The sequence below is a fragment of the Dromaius novaehollandiae genome, chromosome 20 (genome assembly GCF_036370855.1).
Source record: "Dromaius novaehollandiae isolate bDroNov1 chromosome 20, bDroNov1.hap1, whole genome shotgun sequence".
NCBI classification, from domain to species: domain Eukaryota; kingdom Metazoa; phylum Chordata; class Aves; order Casuariiformes; family Dromaiidae; genus Dromaius; species Dromaius novaehollandiae.
The window spans coordinates 1,756,507-1,774,177 of record NC_088117.1 but is presented as its reverse complement, the minus strand read 5'-3'; the positions used below and the strand labels follow the sequence as shown (position 1 = coordinate 1,774,177).

Genomic DNA, 17,671 nt, shown 5'->3' with positions numbered 1-17,671 from the left:
GCAGGTGAATTCCTGTAGTAGTGACAGTAGATGATCAGGTTTAATTACAGGTTGCAGGGATTAAGGCAGGCAGTTCCTACTTTTTAATTGACTAATCTTGCATGTCAGACCAGAGATGTTCTGATAGAGACCCTACTGAAGCAATAGGCTGCTCTTTAGCACCAAGGTCTGCCTTTTCCAGCTGCTTATGCTAGGCTTGAGTGGTGGCAGCCACTGTATGACGTCCTTCTGGTACCCCTCTTGGTACTGGGCTTGTGGCACCCCTGTGCTCTATGGGAGCAGGTCCAGCCTGCGCCAGGCTCTGTGCTGGGTGGTGCAAAGAGGGGAGGCTGGCGGTGGAGCCACCCCAGGCTAAGGGAAGTCAGCCCTGAAGTTAGCCCTAAAAGCCTGGCCAGTGCCACTCTGCTTTCAAGGGGGAAGGCGGGTTCGTCCTAGCACATCCTGCTGTGTCTAACCTTTGTCTACCCTTGCAGCGATGGAGAGGCACCTGGGGGGAACCCCATGGTGGCGGGTTTCCAAGACGACCTGGATCTGGATGACAAAATGCCCAGCAGGCCCATGCTGGCAACAGAACGTGTGCCCAGCAAGAACATCACCCTGTCCAGTGAGGAGGAGGAAGAGGAAGCGGTGAAGGACTCTAAGTTCGTCCTCATGCCTGATGAGGACATTGATACTCAACATGACAAAAAAAGGTACAAAGTACAGTCTGAAGTATGAAATTGTGTTGGCACACTTGGGCCTCTTTTCAACCGTGCCACTGACTTCCTACGCAGCCTCCAGGAAACCTAGCGTCTCTCTGAGCCTGTTCCTTAAACTGTGAGCTGGGGGTGTGTTTACTTTAGGCGTGACTGATTTACACAGTGTTTTCAGAAGGTGGTTTGTGGTACTAGTAGTTCTTACAATACAGCTGCACCCTACCTAAGTAACATGTCAGCGCCCGTGAGCCGTGTAAAGCCCTTCTGCAGTCCCTAGTGTGTTCCTGTTTGAGAATGGCCCATCCTTTCTCTCAAGCTGGAACAAGAGACTGTAACCAAGCTTCTGAATGTCTGTTCCTAGCAGTGTGAGGAGGACAGAGGAGTCGAGTCTTGTCGTGAGGGGAGTGGAAGTCATTCACTGCATCCTGTGCTAGAGAATGATGAACTGAATCATATTTTTCATGTACCCTATGGTCCTGTAGCTAATATGGGCAGGCTTGGCCCACCGATGCAGGCACCTGTGCATCAGCATCCTCAGGGACAGGAGAACTGTCTTTCAGCATTTGATTTACTGCCAGAAACACTTTTATGCTCTGAATGGTGTGTTTTTGGACATCTTCCCCGCTTCTTGGCTGTGGTACGTCTCCTTTTGAGATACACATTGAAGCCCAAGAGACAGGTTTACCTATCAGTTGGTCATTTTGTTTTGCTTGTGCAGGACTGGAGAGAAGCAGGAACGGGATGTGGAAAAGCAAAAGAAAAGTGCTTGTTCATCCTTTAAACATATTTCTAACACTGGTTAGACGTGCTTGACTGTTGTGATCAGAGAGCTTGCCTGATGCAGTGACAGATACAGATATGTTAGGAAAGCATTAGCATATCAAATCTGTTTTTTAGTAGTCCTGCAGGAGCTGGGGAGAGCTCAGTGTCTTACTTGCCTCCAGTCATGAACTCCTGGAGTTCACTCTCACGGCCTCTTTAGTGGGATTGAGTTTGAGGGTTCTTGTCACCTCACTCCTTAGAGCTTGCCTGCAAGAGGCTGTGAGCACAATTTGGGACTCAGAGACTGCTGGTGTGGACAGGCTCTGACAGCTTGTTTCTTTCTTTTAAGGTCTTCCAGAAATTCTTTGAAACCACAGAGCGAACCAGTTTCGACCAAAGCAACTGACCCGAAGCCTCCCGACAATTTACCTCCACGTTCCGGGTCTGAAAGAAACAGCAGCAGTAAGCTCAGCACTGGGCTGCCAGCTGCTGTTGCTGCCACCCCAGCAGCAGCCCAGGCCCCAAAGACCACTTCCCAAAGCAAAGGACATGCTCTCAAACAGAAAGTGGTCAAAGAGGAGAAGCCTGAAGAGTCTGACAGTGATCAAGAGGGACCAATAGCTACTCAGATGCTCTCATTTGTTATGGATGACCCAGACTTTGAAAGTGAGGAGTCTGACAGCCAGAGAAAGAAAATGGTAAATAATGTGCATGAATCACTGTGTGCTCCTGCAAAGCTGAGCTGGAAGTGTTGAGGCATCTCACTGAGCAGGGCTTTCATCTGCTCTCCTGGTCTCTCAGCAGCAGTCACAGCAAGTCAGGTGCTAAGCAACCTGAAGGGCTTGATTTGAGCACAAACTTGCTAATGCTCTGATTGTCACACGGCAATGAGGTTTGTGGTAATGGATTTTAAGTGCTATTTATTCTCAGTAACTCCAGAAATTGGTCAGTTCAGCAGTGTGGAAATTATGAAATACAAAACTGAGGGTTTTTCATCCCAAGATTAATATGTGGAAATGTGTGCATGCAAGAGAGAGACAAGTGGGCTCCTTACAGTCGATCAGCAATCAAAAGGCCATAACTGAATTTACTTGGCAAAGCTCGTTTACTGAAGTAGCAAAATCTGCCGGAGGACTTGCCAGCAGAGTCAGGTTAACTATAATGTCTCTGTCATGTTCCACACATGGGCAGCTGCTCAGTGCAGCCTGCAGATGTCTGCTCAAACACAATGAAGTCTCCTCTGGACCTGTCATGGATTAAAGATGGAGAAAGTGCAGGTATCTTCTCTGGGCTCATAAGAACTTGCTGCTGTGGCTCTGGCTATCCCTGATTTCAGAAATCTGCACTCACAGACAGTGGAGCAGTCTCTGTAGAAACAGCCAACTCTGATTTGAGATAGGCACTTGCCATTCAAAGGTGCTTCTGATGTCCGAGTTAGCTGTCATTTGGGAGTGTTTTATGTGTTTGCATCATTCTAGAATCCTGCAGAAAGGACAGTTGTCCCAGTTTCCCTGACCTTGGCTATGTGTCATCCTGTTGTTTATTAAGTAATTTTCCATTTGTTCATTTTCAGTATTTGCTTTTCCTGGTACCTTAATACAAAAGCAAAAGTGTTTGGAGCAAGTTTACCTCTCCCAGAATGTGATTATGAGAAATGGGATTTGTAAGGGAGCTTGCTATTGCAACGGGGTCAGGGAGATGCTCCTCAATTTATAAATGCTTTTCAAGTACAAGGTTTACTGGTGAGGCTAAGCAGTAAAAACACCACCATTAGCAAGAAGGAGGGGAGCATTTCCAAGTCCTGACAGCCCGGTCAGCAGCAGAGTGAGGCCCTATTTTGTCATCACAGAATATCATAAAAAGGAGAGGTTAATAAAATTCTGAAGAGGATCAGTTGGCACGTATCAGAAGATCATTAAACTTCATTTCTATTCCCATTGTGCAGTGAGAGAGAGGATTTTTGGGTGATATCCAGCCTCTGCAGCGTCCCGTTTTTAGCCTGCATGTAAGGGGGAAATTTGCATCAAAAGGGAGCAAACTCCCTTTTGGCTTGTTGGAGGGATTTATTCTGCAAACACAGGCTGCTGCTTTGGCCCCGCTGCACGTTGCCTCTAGCACACTAGACCCCACAGAGTTACACAGCACAGGTTTTTGTCTGTCAGGTCTGGAGATCAGCTTTCAGCCCATCAGGTCTGATTTTGCCCAAAACAGAGGTGTCTCTTCAGGGCTGTTAAAGGCCGGTGCTGTTGAGCTAACACAGTTGAAAGTCTTGTTTAATCCTTTTGCATCAGGAGTTTAATTTTGCTAGCACAAATGTGAAGTACCAGAGCGCGCTTCCCAGTACTGGTGCTACCTAGGCATTTTACCGTGCCAAGAAACAGAGCTTATAGGATCAAGCACATTGATACCCAGGCGCTAACAGCTGAGTTCATCAACTACCATTTCCTTCCTTCCTTCCTTCCTTCCTTCCCACTCTCTCACATCTGGAATCTTTGTGTAAAAACCACTTAGAGATTTTGGTTGAAAGATTCGTCTGTGATGTCTGCCTTCTGTTGTCTCTAGGATGAATTCCCCATCCGGGAGGATCTCTCTGAAATATCTGATGAAGATACCTCAGTGGCAAAACCACCCCAGCCTGTGAAATCAACGGTCCCCTCCTTTAAACTGAAAAACGACTCGGATCTCTTTGGCTTGGGTTTGGAAGAAACTGGTCCCAAGGAAAGCAGCGAGGAAGGTAAAGATCACACCTTGTTTCCATTCTTGCTGATCTTGTTCATTTTTGAGGGATCTCATTTTTCATTTTCCAAAATAGTTCCAGGGTGTAAGCAAACCAATTTGCACTAAATAAAATACCCTATGAGTTCATGCACTGCCCCATGTGAGTGTTTAATGTGGTTTAGCACAGCGTAAGTAACTTTCTTTTAGTTTTTCATGGGGAAGGGGGAGCTCAGCTCGTCCGTGGCATCAGCTCTGTATTATCTCTGTCCCAGCTGGAAGCAGGAACACATCTTTCTGTGAGACTTCCTGCCTAGCTTTGCATGCCTGGAAATTGGTGTGCAGCACTGCAGTATCCACCCCCTCAAGAACTTGAATCAATCTGAGCAAAATGCTCTGACATACCCTGCCAGTTTGCTCTTCTATTTTTGGCAAAGATGGGGTGGGGTAACCTAAGCATTCCTCGGGGGGGGGGGGGGGTTCCCCCCATTCCCTGAGGGAACAGATCTTCCTTGTGCAAATAATTTCTGCTGTCTTGGCATTACTACAAAGCTACTTCCTATAGATCTGCTCCTGATGTCACCCAGAAAGATGAGAAATTAAAGACTGGAGGGGAGAAAAAGCTGTAAGCAGCACAGGAGGGATTTCACTTTGAATAGCTGTTCCACAAGCATAAGAAAAATGTCAGAGGCTGTGATGGCTTCATCAGCTTGTCGCTTTGAGCTGCTGAGCAGCACAACTTGCAATAGCTGGCTAGAAGTGAATCTGCAGAAGCTCAAATACATAATTAAATTTCAGTTTAGCATCTTTAATAATCCAGCATGGGTTCCTCCTGTCTCCTCTTTCTGGGGTGAATATAAAAACATACCTCGTTAGTCAGTCGGTTGGAGCTTGACCAGCAATTAGATTTGTCCATGGTGGACTTGTATTTACTGATCAGCTGAGGAAAAGAATATATAAATAAGATACTGGCAATCAGATATCACATGTAGTGTCATTATAAAACCTCCTTCGTAACAGGCAAATAAACTCTTATTCAGGAAGTTTCTGTGCAAAGGCATGGAAGTTCAGCAGTCAAATCAGTTGCTGAACCGTCAGCCACAGTAACCTGAGACAAATGTTTTGACAATGGTTGACTCTGAGGCTCTTCCAGTACAGTGGAATTAGCTGTTGTTGAACAGGGCTGCAACACTGATGCTTTGGCCTTATGATGATGCAGTTTTCATAGACATTTTGAACGACAGTGAGTGCTGACCTGCTAGGATGCTCCCATCTGCTGACAGCATGTCTTTAATGGCCCTTTCCAGTGCTAGCTGGACTAGCTAATGCACAGAACATGCCTGGTTGTACCCATGGTTGAAGGGGTATTTCCATCTGTCTTTGAATACTGAGTGGTCAGAAGCAAATTGTTCCCAGGAGCTCCTCTTCAGTTCTGGATTTAAGTCTGGTCCCCAGTCCAGCCTTTGGGCCAGTTCACAGAGCAGGTCTCTATCGGGTTTTTTTGTTTTATTTTTAGTAGCAGTGATACAGTGAATGGCCAGCTCAGTACTCATGTCCACGTGAGTGGCACATATGGCCACAGGATAGACATGTGTCTAGCTTAATCAGGATCTGACTGCTGGGGCCTGTGTTGGTTGGGCCTGAGGAATCAGAATTGCCTTTAGATGTGGCTCCGGGACAGAGCATTTTGTTCTCGGTAGGACTGCTGAGGTAGAAGTGCATCTCTCGCGGTTTAATTTGATTAAAGAGAACATTGTTTTCTTGTTTGAACAGATAAACATGCCTCTAAGGAGAAAAAGAAGAAGAAAAAGAAAAGCAAAGAGGTACCGTTTCATTCCTGAGCTGAAGAGAGGGGTGGCCCTCTACAGCATGCACTGTGTACCTGGTGGACATTTTTCCATTCCTCCATCCTACAGCCAGATCCGTGCTCCCCAGACTCTGCAGCCTACTAACCACTTCAGGGCTTAGGAGCAAACTTTCAGAACAGTTAAACTGTGAAAAGGCAATGTGTGAGTTTGTAAAATGTAGTACTAAACAGAGCAATGCATCTCTGTCGGGTGGAGTCTGTTAATTAGCACCATGGCTTTTTCTAAGCAGAGGGTGTCCCGGCCAGAGCTTAAAAAGAGCTTAAAAGCCAGGAGGCTTTTTCTTTGACATTTCTTGTGCAGTATAGTCAGTAGCTCGCACTACCTGACAGACCACTGCTAGGTATCAACCAGATGGTGTTTCCTCTCTCCTGTCCAAGCTAGCAGAAGGGTCTTCTGGAACTAACTCCCAGCCAGCCTGCATAGTGGACTCTCCTCCCTAAGTAAGGTTCCTGTCAGAGCCAAGTTTCAGGGTGATATATGCTGGGTTACTGGCATGCTCAGAGGGTTTATTAATAAAGCGTTTTCTCATTTTGCAGGAAGAGGAGAAGTCTATAAAAAAGAAGAGCAAGCACAAAAAGAGTAAAGAGAAGGAAGAGGGCAAAGATGAGAAAAAGAAAAAGAAGAAGAAGAGCAAGGAGAAAAATGAGATAGATGAACTGGAGGCTTTTCTTGGAGGAGGAGGAGCCAGCATGAGTAAGCCACGAGGAGGTGGGGACTATGAGGAGCTGTAGGCCAGCCGCATGTAAACGCAGAGGACTCTTCTATCAGTGGCTGTCTCCATCTCTTCCTGTGAGTCACACCAGGACAGGTGCAGATGTGTAAAGCTTTGGCCGTTTGCCCTATAGTCCCTCAAAACAGAGCTGGCAGAAGAAAAGCTTTACATCTGTGTGTGCTGTTCTGGTGCATTCGTTACACAAAGAAAATTCAGCCGTGATGTACTTGAGTAAAAGGAAGGTTCAGGATATGATTCCCAGGCCTTCTTCCAGGCTGTCGTTCTTTCTCCTTCCAGAGATGCCCGGTTGGGTAGCTGGCAGAGTGTGGGAGGCGAAGGGGACCTGCTTCCTGCTCCACCCCTCCTGTATTCTTCTGCTGCACACCTGAAATTCCTGTCTTGTTAGAGGAGTGCAACAAAACATGCCGCATGAACGCATCATGCTCACCTGTCTCAAGTCTTTAACTTTTTATCCTTCCTATTTTTTTAACGAGAAAGGTGGTATTGGCCATTGCTCCATCTGGCAATTGATGAGCTTTAAATCGAGCAGATTATGCTACGTACAGCTCTTTAAGACAGCAACCGAGGGCCAGAATGAGAGAGAGTGCGTGTGATTTTGGAGTCCTTCTGAAAGGGACCTTTCTGCACAGCAACTTAATTAGCACTCACTGGTGCTGCTGTTGGAATTCATGAAGCCCCATTGATTTCCGTGGCCCCAGTGTCTCAGACACTACACGTAAGCTGCTATGCAGTTTGGGAAAACAATGCAAAGTGCAAAGCTAACTTTGAAAAGAGAGAAAAATCAGTGCTTTTCTGCATTTCCCACCCTTGGATTTGCATATACTAGAATCCCATCCCTTCGGTACCTCTCAGGGAGATGACTATCATGGAAACGGAGATATCCAGAGCTTCAGAATTGTCTACAGAGAAGTGTTAGCATGGCAAGGCAATTGCTTCTCAGGCATTTTACAGTCGTGCTGTAAAACAACAGCTGCCTCTCTGCACTGAGTGGGAAAACCACTGTAGCTAGGACAGCATCCTTCCTGGTCCAAGTACCATCAATAGTGCAGGCCGTGTTTACTAGGCCAAGCCTCCCAGCAGCTAGCATGCTGCCTTTCCTTGCCCCAGGTGGAGAGCCTCCTCCTGTCACATGAGTCTGGAGAGCCTTTTGATTTTTGCCCTGAAGTTAGACCCGTGGATTGGTGCCTGCTCAGCAGCATAGGTTGCAGGTGGATGGGCTCTCCTGGCCAGCCCTTTGCACTTGCCTGTGTTTCCATGAGCAGCCCCTGTGTTTTATGGAGCTTGTAGCTCTCTGTACCCATTCTGTTTTGGTTCTGGTGTCCGTTCTGCAGCCCAGACCTTGAAGCTGCCTCCAGATTCTGTGTGTTACATTACCCTCTTGCTTGTGAATTGGTTTGGGGTTTGGTTTTGTTCTCCCTCTTCTCCCTCTCCCCTCTTTTCGATGTAAACTGTCAACCATGAAATCCAAACTGGGGTTTCCTTCTACGTCCCTATAAAGCAAAATATTCTTTGGATCCATCTTCCACTGCAGAGTTGTCTTGAACAGCAGGCAACTACTGCATTTTTCTTTTTTTTTTCCTTTTTTTTCCCCTTCTTCCCTCGAGAAATGCACTTGTAACTGTTTCCTTATACAACGAACTGGGTTTTTGCTGCATGAGCAGTATATTGTTCAGGTCTCTTTTCCATGAGCGTTTGCCTACTTCTCTGAGCATTACGTCATTTCGTGACGCTGTAGGGAAATTGCATGGGACAGTTCAAACTTCGCACGCCTGGGGAGGAAAAAGTTGACTGGGATGCAACCAGTTTGCGACCTCGCTTTCAAAAGGAAGGGAGACGTTCGAGCTTCAGCTGGCTGCGTTCCTGAAAGCACTTCTGTTCTGTAAAGGTTTTGAGTCGTGTTCCATTTTGCATTGGAAAACCTGGTACAATCCATTCCGATTATAAAGCTCTGTTCCACAACTGCCTCTGTACATCTTCTCCATTGCAAGCGTGTGTCTGCCTGGACTTGTGAGCTGCATGTCCCTCCAGGACTGTTGCACAAAAGGACAGCCCACCGCCCCTTCCTCGTGCCGTTGCATTATGCTTTGTGGAAAGGGCACTAAATTAAAAATTGCTCCAAAAAAGTCGAACTGAAAACCATGAGTTCTTTCACAAAGACTGAGGTCTGTCCCGACAGAGCTGTTGTTCCACACGGCGTAAGGGCCAGAGTCTGCATTTTTGTTCAACTCTGCTTCCCTGTGAAGGCAGCTCTCAGGCTAGCAGAAGGCTGCACAGGCGCTGAATCTCCTAGAAGAATTTATGTTGGCATTGGTTTATATTCCACCCGGGCCAGATTTGACCACCAGTAGGAGCCTTTACACTCTCATCAGCGCAAGGGACTGAGACAAAAAAAAAGTAAAGATGAGTCATTCTGTTCTAAAATGCTCCTTTAAAAGAGAAAAAGATGTGGGGACTCTCTCTACTCATTTTAGAGCCCAGAGAGGGTATGTGGTGTGTGTTGGTTTTGGCAGCAAAGCCAGAAAATCCTACCTAGTGGGTAAAACAGGAGGGTGGAAGGAGAGGGCAGTGAAAAGGCACTGGTAAGCCTGGGACTTAAACTTCTCCCCTCCCGTTCTCAGGAACTGCTGAACTGGTTAGGACTGCAGAATGAGCTGTAATCCGGTGCTAGCAAGCGTGAGTAAGTGGAGAAAGAAACAGACCTTGCTTGAGTTGGTCTTTCCGATGAAAGCCCAGCATTTTGAAAAAGCCAGATATAAAAAGTATGCGTACGTGCCTGTCGTTGTGGGGAAGCTTCTGCAGGATCACATTGATATAAATAATTCCTGGGCACATCTCTGGAGGTACCAGTGTATTTGCTTTTGGGTGTATCAGTCATCCAAAAAAAAATCAAGAGCTTGAGGCTGAGGAGCTGCAGTTTCTTGGAGTCAAAGCCAGCCAGAGCTGCAAGTTGTACAGTGTCTCTGTTGGTAAAGAGTAGCAGGAGGGAGAAGTACAAATCTATCACTGCATTTGTAGCCTGCCAACTTGAAGGGCCTGGTTTTCAGGCACACCAAGGGGAGCCCTGTCCTGGGGGGCTGCTGCTGCAGGCACGTGTCTGGAAGCTGTGCTGCCCGCTTCCCCTGCATCTGCACCGCTGTTGGATTTAGATCCCACGGGGGATCTCTCTGACAGTACAAGTGGATCTTGGCATCCGCTGTGCCAGCTCGAAGCCAAACTGCTCATGATAGGTCATGAGAGGTATCCTCTGGTCCCTCTGTCTTCTGTTCCCACCCACTGCATCTTCCCAGCTGATATCGCTCAGCTGCCGCTCAAGCCTCTGCAGAGCTGTGTTACAGGAGCTGCCTGAAGAGCAGTCTCTGTTTTGCTTGAGCCTCAGGCTGGTGTTGCAGCCCTCCAGGAGAAGAGGGGAGAAGGAGTTTACCCAGCCTCTGTGGGAGGCTGGGTGTCTGCTTTATGAGCAGGACTTGTAGTTAGCTGGGATAAGCAGAGGCTGTGTTACTAGCCCCACATGTGAAGGAGAGTGTTGTGCCCAGCATTCGTTTTGGAAAGTTTCTTGCTATGCCCGTTTCTGGAATAGGGAAAACCCGGCATGACAGTTAACAGTTGCTGTCACTGTTGGTGATTCCTGGTTTGTGACCTGATGCAGCTGTTGTGACAAGACATGGCTCAACTTGTGTTCTGAGAAGAGACTGGCATTTTGATCTCTGCAGGCATTGCAGTGTGCCTTGTGCCCACAAACATCTCTGTGGTTTCCCACCTGGAGCTGGAGTGAGACCTTCCAGCTCACCTGCATCTGAGTTGCTCAGAGCTGTCTTGATTGCGCAGCGCTTGTACGTCCTCTCCCCATGGCTTCATCCTGTGAAAAGGCACCATGCTCACAGCATCTTCCTCCTGACTGCCTGAGCCCCTGAGTCTCCTTAGCACAGGTGGCCATCCCTGCTTCCTAAAGCTCTTGCTAGTCTTAATCTGTTCTAATGGCTGTCACAAAACTCATCTCTGCAAGAGACTCAAGCTGCTTAGCGCTACTGATGAGCGATGTACCCCAGCCCTGCATGACAGAGCTTGTGCCGAAAGGACCAAGTCTCCTGATACCCAGCTCGTGGCTTTTTCCACCCCCTTGTCAAAATACCGGATAGAAAAATAGCACAAGGACAGGCTGGCTGGTCCTTGCAGCTCCCACCTCTAAAACCACCCCATCTCCAAACCATCTCAGTTTCCAGCATCCCTGCAGGAAGCTGTCCATCAGTCTTCCGCCTTGAGGCTTGGGAGCTGTCTGATAATTGCCATCTAGATTTATTCCTGGCCAGTTTATGCTTATTTGTTCCTTTGCCAGCACCGTTGTTTAAATTCTGCTCCCCTTGCTCCTCGCTCTACACGGACAGGGCTCGTATCCCTGCTCTGCCTCTGTTCTGCGAGACAGGCTGTCCCCCGGTTGCGCTAGCAGCCGTCCTTGGCACCGGTTCCGCTCAGAGTTCATTTTTCTTTGTAGCTGTGCCAGTCCAGCTGAGGTCGTGCCAGGGCTCATACTTAATGCTTCCCATATAATATATCTCCTGCTGCATCCTATGATGATGCTGGCCTTTTTCACAGCTGTATCTTGCTGGTGACTTGGAGGTAGCTGCAGGCTGATCCATAAACCAGATCTTTGTCTTTCCGCGTGATTTGTGGAGTGGGCCAAATGCAAGGAACGCAATGATCCTGCACTTTGAGGGATTCAGTTTCACCTTATTTCCGTTGCTCCCTTAGGGTCGCAAGAGGTTTCTCCTTAGCTTGCTGAGGCCTGGGGGCGGGAACTTGCTTCTTTCCCCCCAGCAGCGTATGTGCAAAAATTATTGAAACTCGGGTTTTATCAGGACACAAAATGAACAGGAGCTGGCTGGTGCTTTTTGAGGAGGCCTGCTTGGCAGGTAGCTGTGCGGGCTCCTGGCGATGCTGCCAGGCTGTGCGGCCACAGCATGTTGGACAGGGCTGTGACAAGCCCCCAGCGTAGGCTGGGCCAAGCAGAAATGGAGGGAGGCCAGTGAGCAGGCAGGTGGCCAGGCTGGGGGGAAGGACATCTAATGAACATGCTGCCTTCTAACTTTCCTAGAGTAGAAGTGTCCCCGTCCTTGTAGAGACCACAGTGCTTGGCTGTCCCTCTGAGATGCCCCTGAGCTCCGAATGAGTGATCCTGGGGAAATCCCACGGTAGGATGGGCTTGTGGACTGGTTGCTGTAACCTAGCAACAGCCTCAATCATGGCGTAATACAATTAATCCAATGTTGGCTCAATCTGCTGCTTAAAGATACTAGGGCAAGTGGTTGAGCCTTTTTAACATGGGAGTTTGGCTCCAAAACACCTTCAACATCTCAGGCATGTCATACGTATCCCAGGCCCTAGGATGGCACACGGGGAATTTCTAGTCTTCATCTTACAACCGCTTCCCGTTGAGGTTGCTGAGGAAAGAGAAGTAATCACTTAGCATTTTCAAAGAGCTGTAGTGGCTGAAGCCCGCAAGTCCTATGGGCTCAGGCAGGCTTTGGCCACCTTACAAAAGGCCGAGTAGTTTGCTAAACCTGCAGGTTCTGGTGCTGTGCAGACTGGAGTAGATGATTTTCTGGGTTGACCCAGGAGGCATTATTTGTACCCACCTATGCTGTGCCTGGACCTGCACAAAGGATATTGCGGTGGGGCAGCAGCCTCTGGCCCCCCATAATACTCATAATTTAGCTCCAAATTGTTGGCAGGGTCTGTCTTAAGTGGGGGAAGGAGGGGGATCTGCTAGTGTGGCTTTCCATCATAGCAGCGAGAAGAGACTGGGGTGGTTCTTGGGTCTCCAGGCGGCAGGGGAGACCTGAGAGATGCCCGTGTCCAGGCTGCTCCCCTGCAGCATGCCAGTCACAGGCCAGCAGCAGCCCCTGTGCCCCGGCCCCACTCCAGGAGAGCAGGGCAGGTCCTGCCAGGCAGCGAGCGTCAGCGTGGGGGAAGCTCTGCCTAGGTGCAAGTTTGGCCTGGGTGGCAGCTGCAGGGTCTCGCTGTAGGGAAGAGTCAGCGAAAGGAGCAGGCTTTTCCCTGAGCTGGTAGGAGAAACACCACGTCTGCTTATGCCACTTGGAGAAAACACAGTCAAAGGTGTGGGGCTGTCACTACGGCCTCACTCACCTCGAGCAATGCCCGATGTCAGGGTCACCAGCCCAACGCCGAGGAGGTTGGTTTGCACATTGCAGTGAAAGCTGCTGGGGGCGGACAATTTTGGGGGACTGTGAGAAGCTGCTCCTGATGTGTGGGGGGGGGGGGGCAGGTTAGAGCAATGCCCTGCACTGCCCCAGCTCCTGGTGCCGTGTCCCACCAGCCAGGAAGCACTGAGAACCCTCCTCGCGGGCACTGCGGGGGCCCAGGGCACCCCAGCCTGGGCATCCGCCAGCACTGGGGCTCGTGACCGCTTGCCTGCTGGCCCTCAGGGACCGTCCCCCTCGTCCCCAAGGAGGCAGACTGGCACGTGGGGTTTACAACCATCTTTATGGGCACGGGCCCTACGGCCGGCGATGATTTTGGTGTCGGACAAAAGCAGCAGCCATCTTGGTTTTGGCAAACTGCGCTCACCCTCTCCATCTGCTGCCAAAGTCATTCTGGACTGCAGGGCAGGCTCCAGCTCCCTCCTGAGCCCCCGAAGCTGCCTGGGCTCTCCCTTATGTCCATTTTAAAGCTGAGAGAAGGGAGTCAATGTGAAAGGAAAGAGGAGAGAAAGTGGAAGAAGGGCAGAGCCCGCTGCAGCAGCATCCGGCCTGCCCGGGGTTTCAGAGCTGCCCAGGGCCGCGCAGCCCTGTGCTAACCACCTCCTTAATTCTCCTTCTGCAGGGCCTTGGCTGCTGCTTGCACAGCACAGCGCAAGCATCACCCCTGCAGCGAGGAGCTGTGGGGTACCTGGTGGGCATCAGTGAGGGGCGAGCTGAGGGGTGGCCATCCCGACCAGGCTCCACCTCAGTGGCTGGACCTGGGATCCGCACCTTGTCTTGGAAACGGGATTTCTCAACAGCTTGCGGAGGTGCTGCCCGCCTGGTGGGGTGGCAGGGGGAGAGGCTGGAGGCAGGACACCGGCCTGACCCTGGTTCGGCTTGCTGTGCCCTCTTCTGCTGCCGTCCCTCCAGGCCTGCCCGCACCACTGTCCCCGCGGGCAGGGGAGGGGGCACCAAGGCTGCCAGCCCTGGACTCTTGGCCACCCTGGAGCTGCTTTGCTGGCCCAGCAAGGGATGCCACGGTCCCCAGTGAGCTGTATGGCAGCATGGGAATAACGAGCCCAGAGCAAAAGGAAGGTATCAAACATTAATCCCCACTGTAAATTCTCCGGCGTGGGAGGGAGCAGGGCAAAACGCCCCCTCCCCACGCCTGCAGTACTGAGCCAGGCTGCAGGGACGGGGACAGGAGCAGGGAGGGGGCACCAGCCAGCAGGAGGTCACTCGAGTGACACCACCGCAGCGCCCTCATCGTCGCCGTGCCTGCGTGTGCCCCTCTCCAGCAGGCTTTGGGGACCACCGTCTCTCCCCGTCGCGTCCCCGGGAAAGGCAGCTTCTTGCGCAGCATCCCTGGTGCCCTGCCGGTGCCGCCTGTGGCTTGTGCGCCAGCTCTGGGGCAGCTCCCCAGCTTCCCTGGGGGTGCTGAGCACCCGGGACCCCCGTTTCCCGCAGGGTTGCCATGGCGGGGGGGTGCATCACCCCCCTGCATGCACTGCGGTCGCCCTCGCCTTGATGAATGCTGTTGCGGTGGCACCGGCGCTCGCACGGAGCGAGTGACCCAGAAACGCGCTAAGCCCGCGTGCTGGCAGCCGCTCCGTGCCAGCTCGGATGTGCCAGCCCTCGCGGGGGGGGGTGACAGGGCAGGCTGCACCGGGGGACAAGGCGCGAGCACCCGGGGCACCAGCGCTGCCTGCGGGCACCAGCCCCAGGCTGCACTGTCAGCCCAGCAGTGGGGCAGGAGGGAAGCAGGGAGGAGGGAGGGGGCAAGGATGGTGCCCCTTAATTCCTGCAGCACCCACGGGTGCTGGCGATGGGGCATCGCGCACCCCCAGCTCCCCGGGTGCCTGCCCACAGCACCGCAGCTGCCTCTCGGGGCTGTGGGTGCTTTCTCCAGGTCTCAGTGCGGCGCCGTCAGCTGCTTTGGGAAAACCCTCCGAGAAATGTGAGCCCTAAAGCCGCAAAGCGCCGAAAGATCCCGCGCAGAGCCCCGAGGCAAAGGTTTTATTTTTCACCTCCCCTCAGAAAGCAGGAGCTCAGCAAGGGAGTGCTACCCTGCCCCTGCCGTGCCAGACCCATGGCCGTGGGGGTCGGTGGGCATCAGGGAATGGATTTGCTTATGTAACAGCATGCAGGGAAAAAAATCCAAAAAAATTGCTATTTTTAGTGGACCTGAGCTTATCTGGCCGGGGGTCTGTGCCACAGCCCCTGCATCACCTCTGAACGCTGGGCGCTGCGGAAACTGGTCCTGCGGAAGCGGCTCGGTGCAGACGTGGCTGCTGCGGCCGGGAGCCTGGGTGGACCCAGGAACCGGGCTCCTTCCCGCGCTCGCTGGAGCGGCTCATGCTCGGCGCGAGACAGGCCCACTCCTGGCCGAGCCGTCACGCTGCGAGCTCAATCGCCCTGACGCCGGGCTCCGTCTCGCGGGTGGCCCCGAGGGCAGGTTTGCGGCGGCCTCCGTAGCGCTGCCGCTTCCCATCAAGGTCTCGTGTCTGAGTTCCCCAGCCCGCGCGGTGGCGGGGGGGTTTGGGTCACCTCCGTTTCGCGTTGCCGGTGTGCCGGCGGGGTCACACAGCCCTTCGCTAACAAAACCACGCAGGAACCTCCGCGCCGGGCAGCAGCGTGTCCCAAATCGCACAGGGCAGTGCGCAGGAGTCCTGACAGCCCCAAACACCCACTGGCAGCATCTGCCCTGCCCTGGGCTTGCAGGGGCATCCTGCGGGAGGGCAGCGTGGCCCTGCTCCCCCCCAGGCCAGGCGTTTTGGGGACCCGCTGGCTGCTTGGCGTCTGCCCACCTGCCCTGTCCCCCTGAGCGGGTCACCAGGAACATGGCCAGTGTCAGCCTGGGATGGAGATGAGCGAGCGGGCTGGCAGCTCCAGCACAAGGTGCATCCATCCTACTTGGCAAGGGCACCTCTCTACAGCATGTCGCTTCTCCCAGCACGCAAGATGGAGATGGAGGTAGTTTCTTTGTGTTTAACGTCCTTCAGAGGGCTTTTCCTGATGGAATTTTTGCCCGATTGCTTTCTGAGTCCGTAGGAACTTGTAGCAGCCCTGGCAGGCTGCGGCAAGGAGGCTCAGCTCCGCTCCGGAGAGGCCCTTTTGCCTCCTTGCAGCTGCCTCTGCTGGCTTCCCTTCACACCACCCAGCCCCAGCACCCAGCATCTCTTCCACCGGGGCATCCTGGGAGAACCTGTCTGTTCGAGGCCTTCCCAAACAGTGTTCCCTCATCCGCCCACCCCATCCTGGCTGCATCTGCTTGCCAGCTGAGATTTTGGCCGTCCTGGTGGGTTGATATAGCATTTCACAAATGTCCAGAAAGGTCTTTCCATCTTTGGAGTTGGCCCATACTGGCTCGACCAGGGATGTCCTCTCCCCACATTCGCATGGTCCTCACCAGCTGTGCCAGTTGATTGCCGTATCGCTCTGGGTCTGCCAGTCTCACCTTCCCGGCGTTGGTCAGTGCCAGGAGGGCTCAGCCTGGGGAGAGCCCGAGTCCAGAAGGAGACTTGGCGACTGGGCTTCTATAGCCATGTCCGCGGGGTGTTGGACCTGCTCTACCACGTCGTGCTGGACCCCCACGTGGAGGAGCATCTCCCAGAGCGCACACGGAAGGACCCCACGTCGGGACGGCCGTTCCTGCTCTGCGCTGCAGCGCACAGCACCAGAGGGGCCTCGGGGGCTGTTCGCAATGTCCTTGCTGCCATCAGCAAGTCTTGGTGCTGCCCCGTCCCGGGCTGTTCCAGCTCCTGTGGGGTCCTCCGAGGCGTCTGGCACTCACCTTCTCCTCTCGGGCACTGAGGGGTGGAAGGGAGCATCGCTGCCCTGCCGGGGCTCCCAAGGCCGGTTGCCCGCAGAGAAAATCAGACCAGAGCGAGCCGAACGGTGGCTCTCCAAAGCAAGTCGGGAGGGAGCTCGGGGGAGGGCGAAACAGCGCAGCACCGAAGCCTCTGGGGGTTTCCCATTCTCCAGCCACGTGGAGATGGGGCCGGCTCCGCTGCCCCTGTGCAGCAGCCCCCCCCCCCCCCCAGTCACCCTGGTTTCAGAGTTGCCTGCGTGACCCATGAGGACGTGCTGGTGGGAGGCAGGAACCAGCGGCGACGTGCAGGAGAGCTGGGCACGGATCAGGGCTCTCCCCGACCCCGGCACCAAGGGTCCGCAGCGAGGAGGCACCTGGCCACATCCCCATCCAGCCGAGGAGCATGTCCTCGCCACCCCCCCCAAGCCAGCCCCTTCCTCCTGGCCTAAGACAGTGGTGATGGGCCCAGGTTTAGCCCTGGGGGATGCAGGGGGCCACAGCTTCTCCCTTTCTGCCCCGGCCAGGTCGGGCGGCCCCCACCTTGCCACCCCCCCCAGCAGAGTGAGGCCGGCGCTGGGAGCCAGCGGGTGCCGGGGAATCGATGAATGATTAGTGCGAAGGGTTGGAGCTACAGTCCCTGAGCGCTTTGGGGCGTCTTTGCAGCCGCAGGCTCCCGCTGCATCCCGGCATCCCGGCAGGGAAACTGAGTCATGGAGCTGGGCAGGGAGGCAGCACTGCTCCGTTCATGGGCTCCACTCTCCTTGGGGGGCTGGAGAGGGGGGGACCCAGCGGATGAAGGGAGATTTGTGCACGCACCGGCCCAGCCTGACAGCACCTCCGAGCACGGCTGGCACACGGGCCGGCGGCAGGCGGCCGAGCAGATGGAGCTG

The 17,671-nt window shown here is 52.9% G+C and overlaps 1 protein-coding gene across 2 annotated transcripts in view; it reads left to right on the top strand.

The window, feature by feature from the left end:
- Positions 1-8,732, top strand: part of RABL6 (RAB, member RAS oncogene family like 6) — a 59,399-nt gene extending 50,667 nt beyond the window's left edge. For both annotated transcript variants that reach the window (XM_026106206.2, XM_064523546.1), the window contains 5 exons: positions 474-692; positions 1,807-2,155; positions 4,020-4,191; positions 5,946-5,995; positions 6,577-8,732. In XM_026106206.2, the coding sequence (XP_025961991.2) occupies positions 474-692; positions 1,807-2,155; positions 4,020-4,191; positions 5,946-5,995; positions 6,577-6,771 (985 nt within the window). In that variant the 3' untranslated portion in view covers positions 6,772-8,732. The remainder of the gene's footprint in view (positions 1-473; positions 693-1,806; positions 2,156-4,019; positions 4,192-5,945; positions 5,996-6,576) is intronic.
- Positions 8,733-17,671: the final 8,939 nt, after the last annotated feature.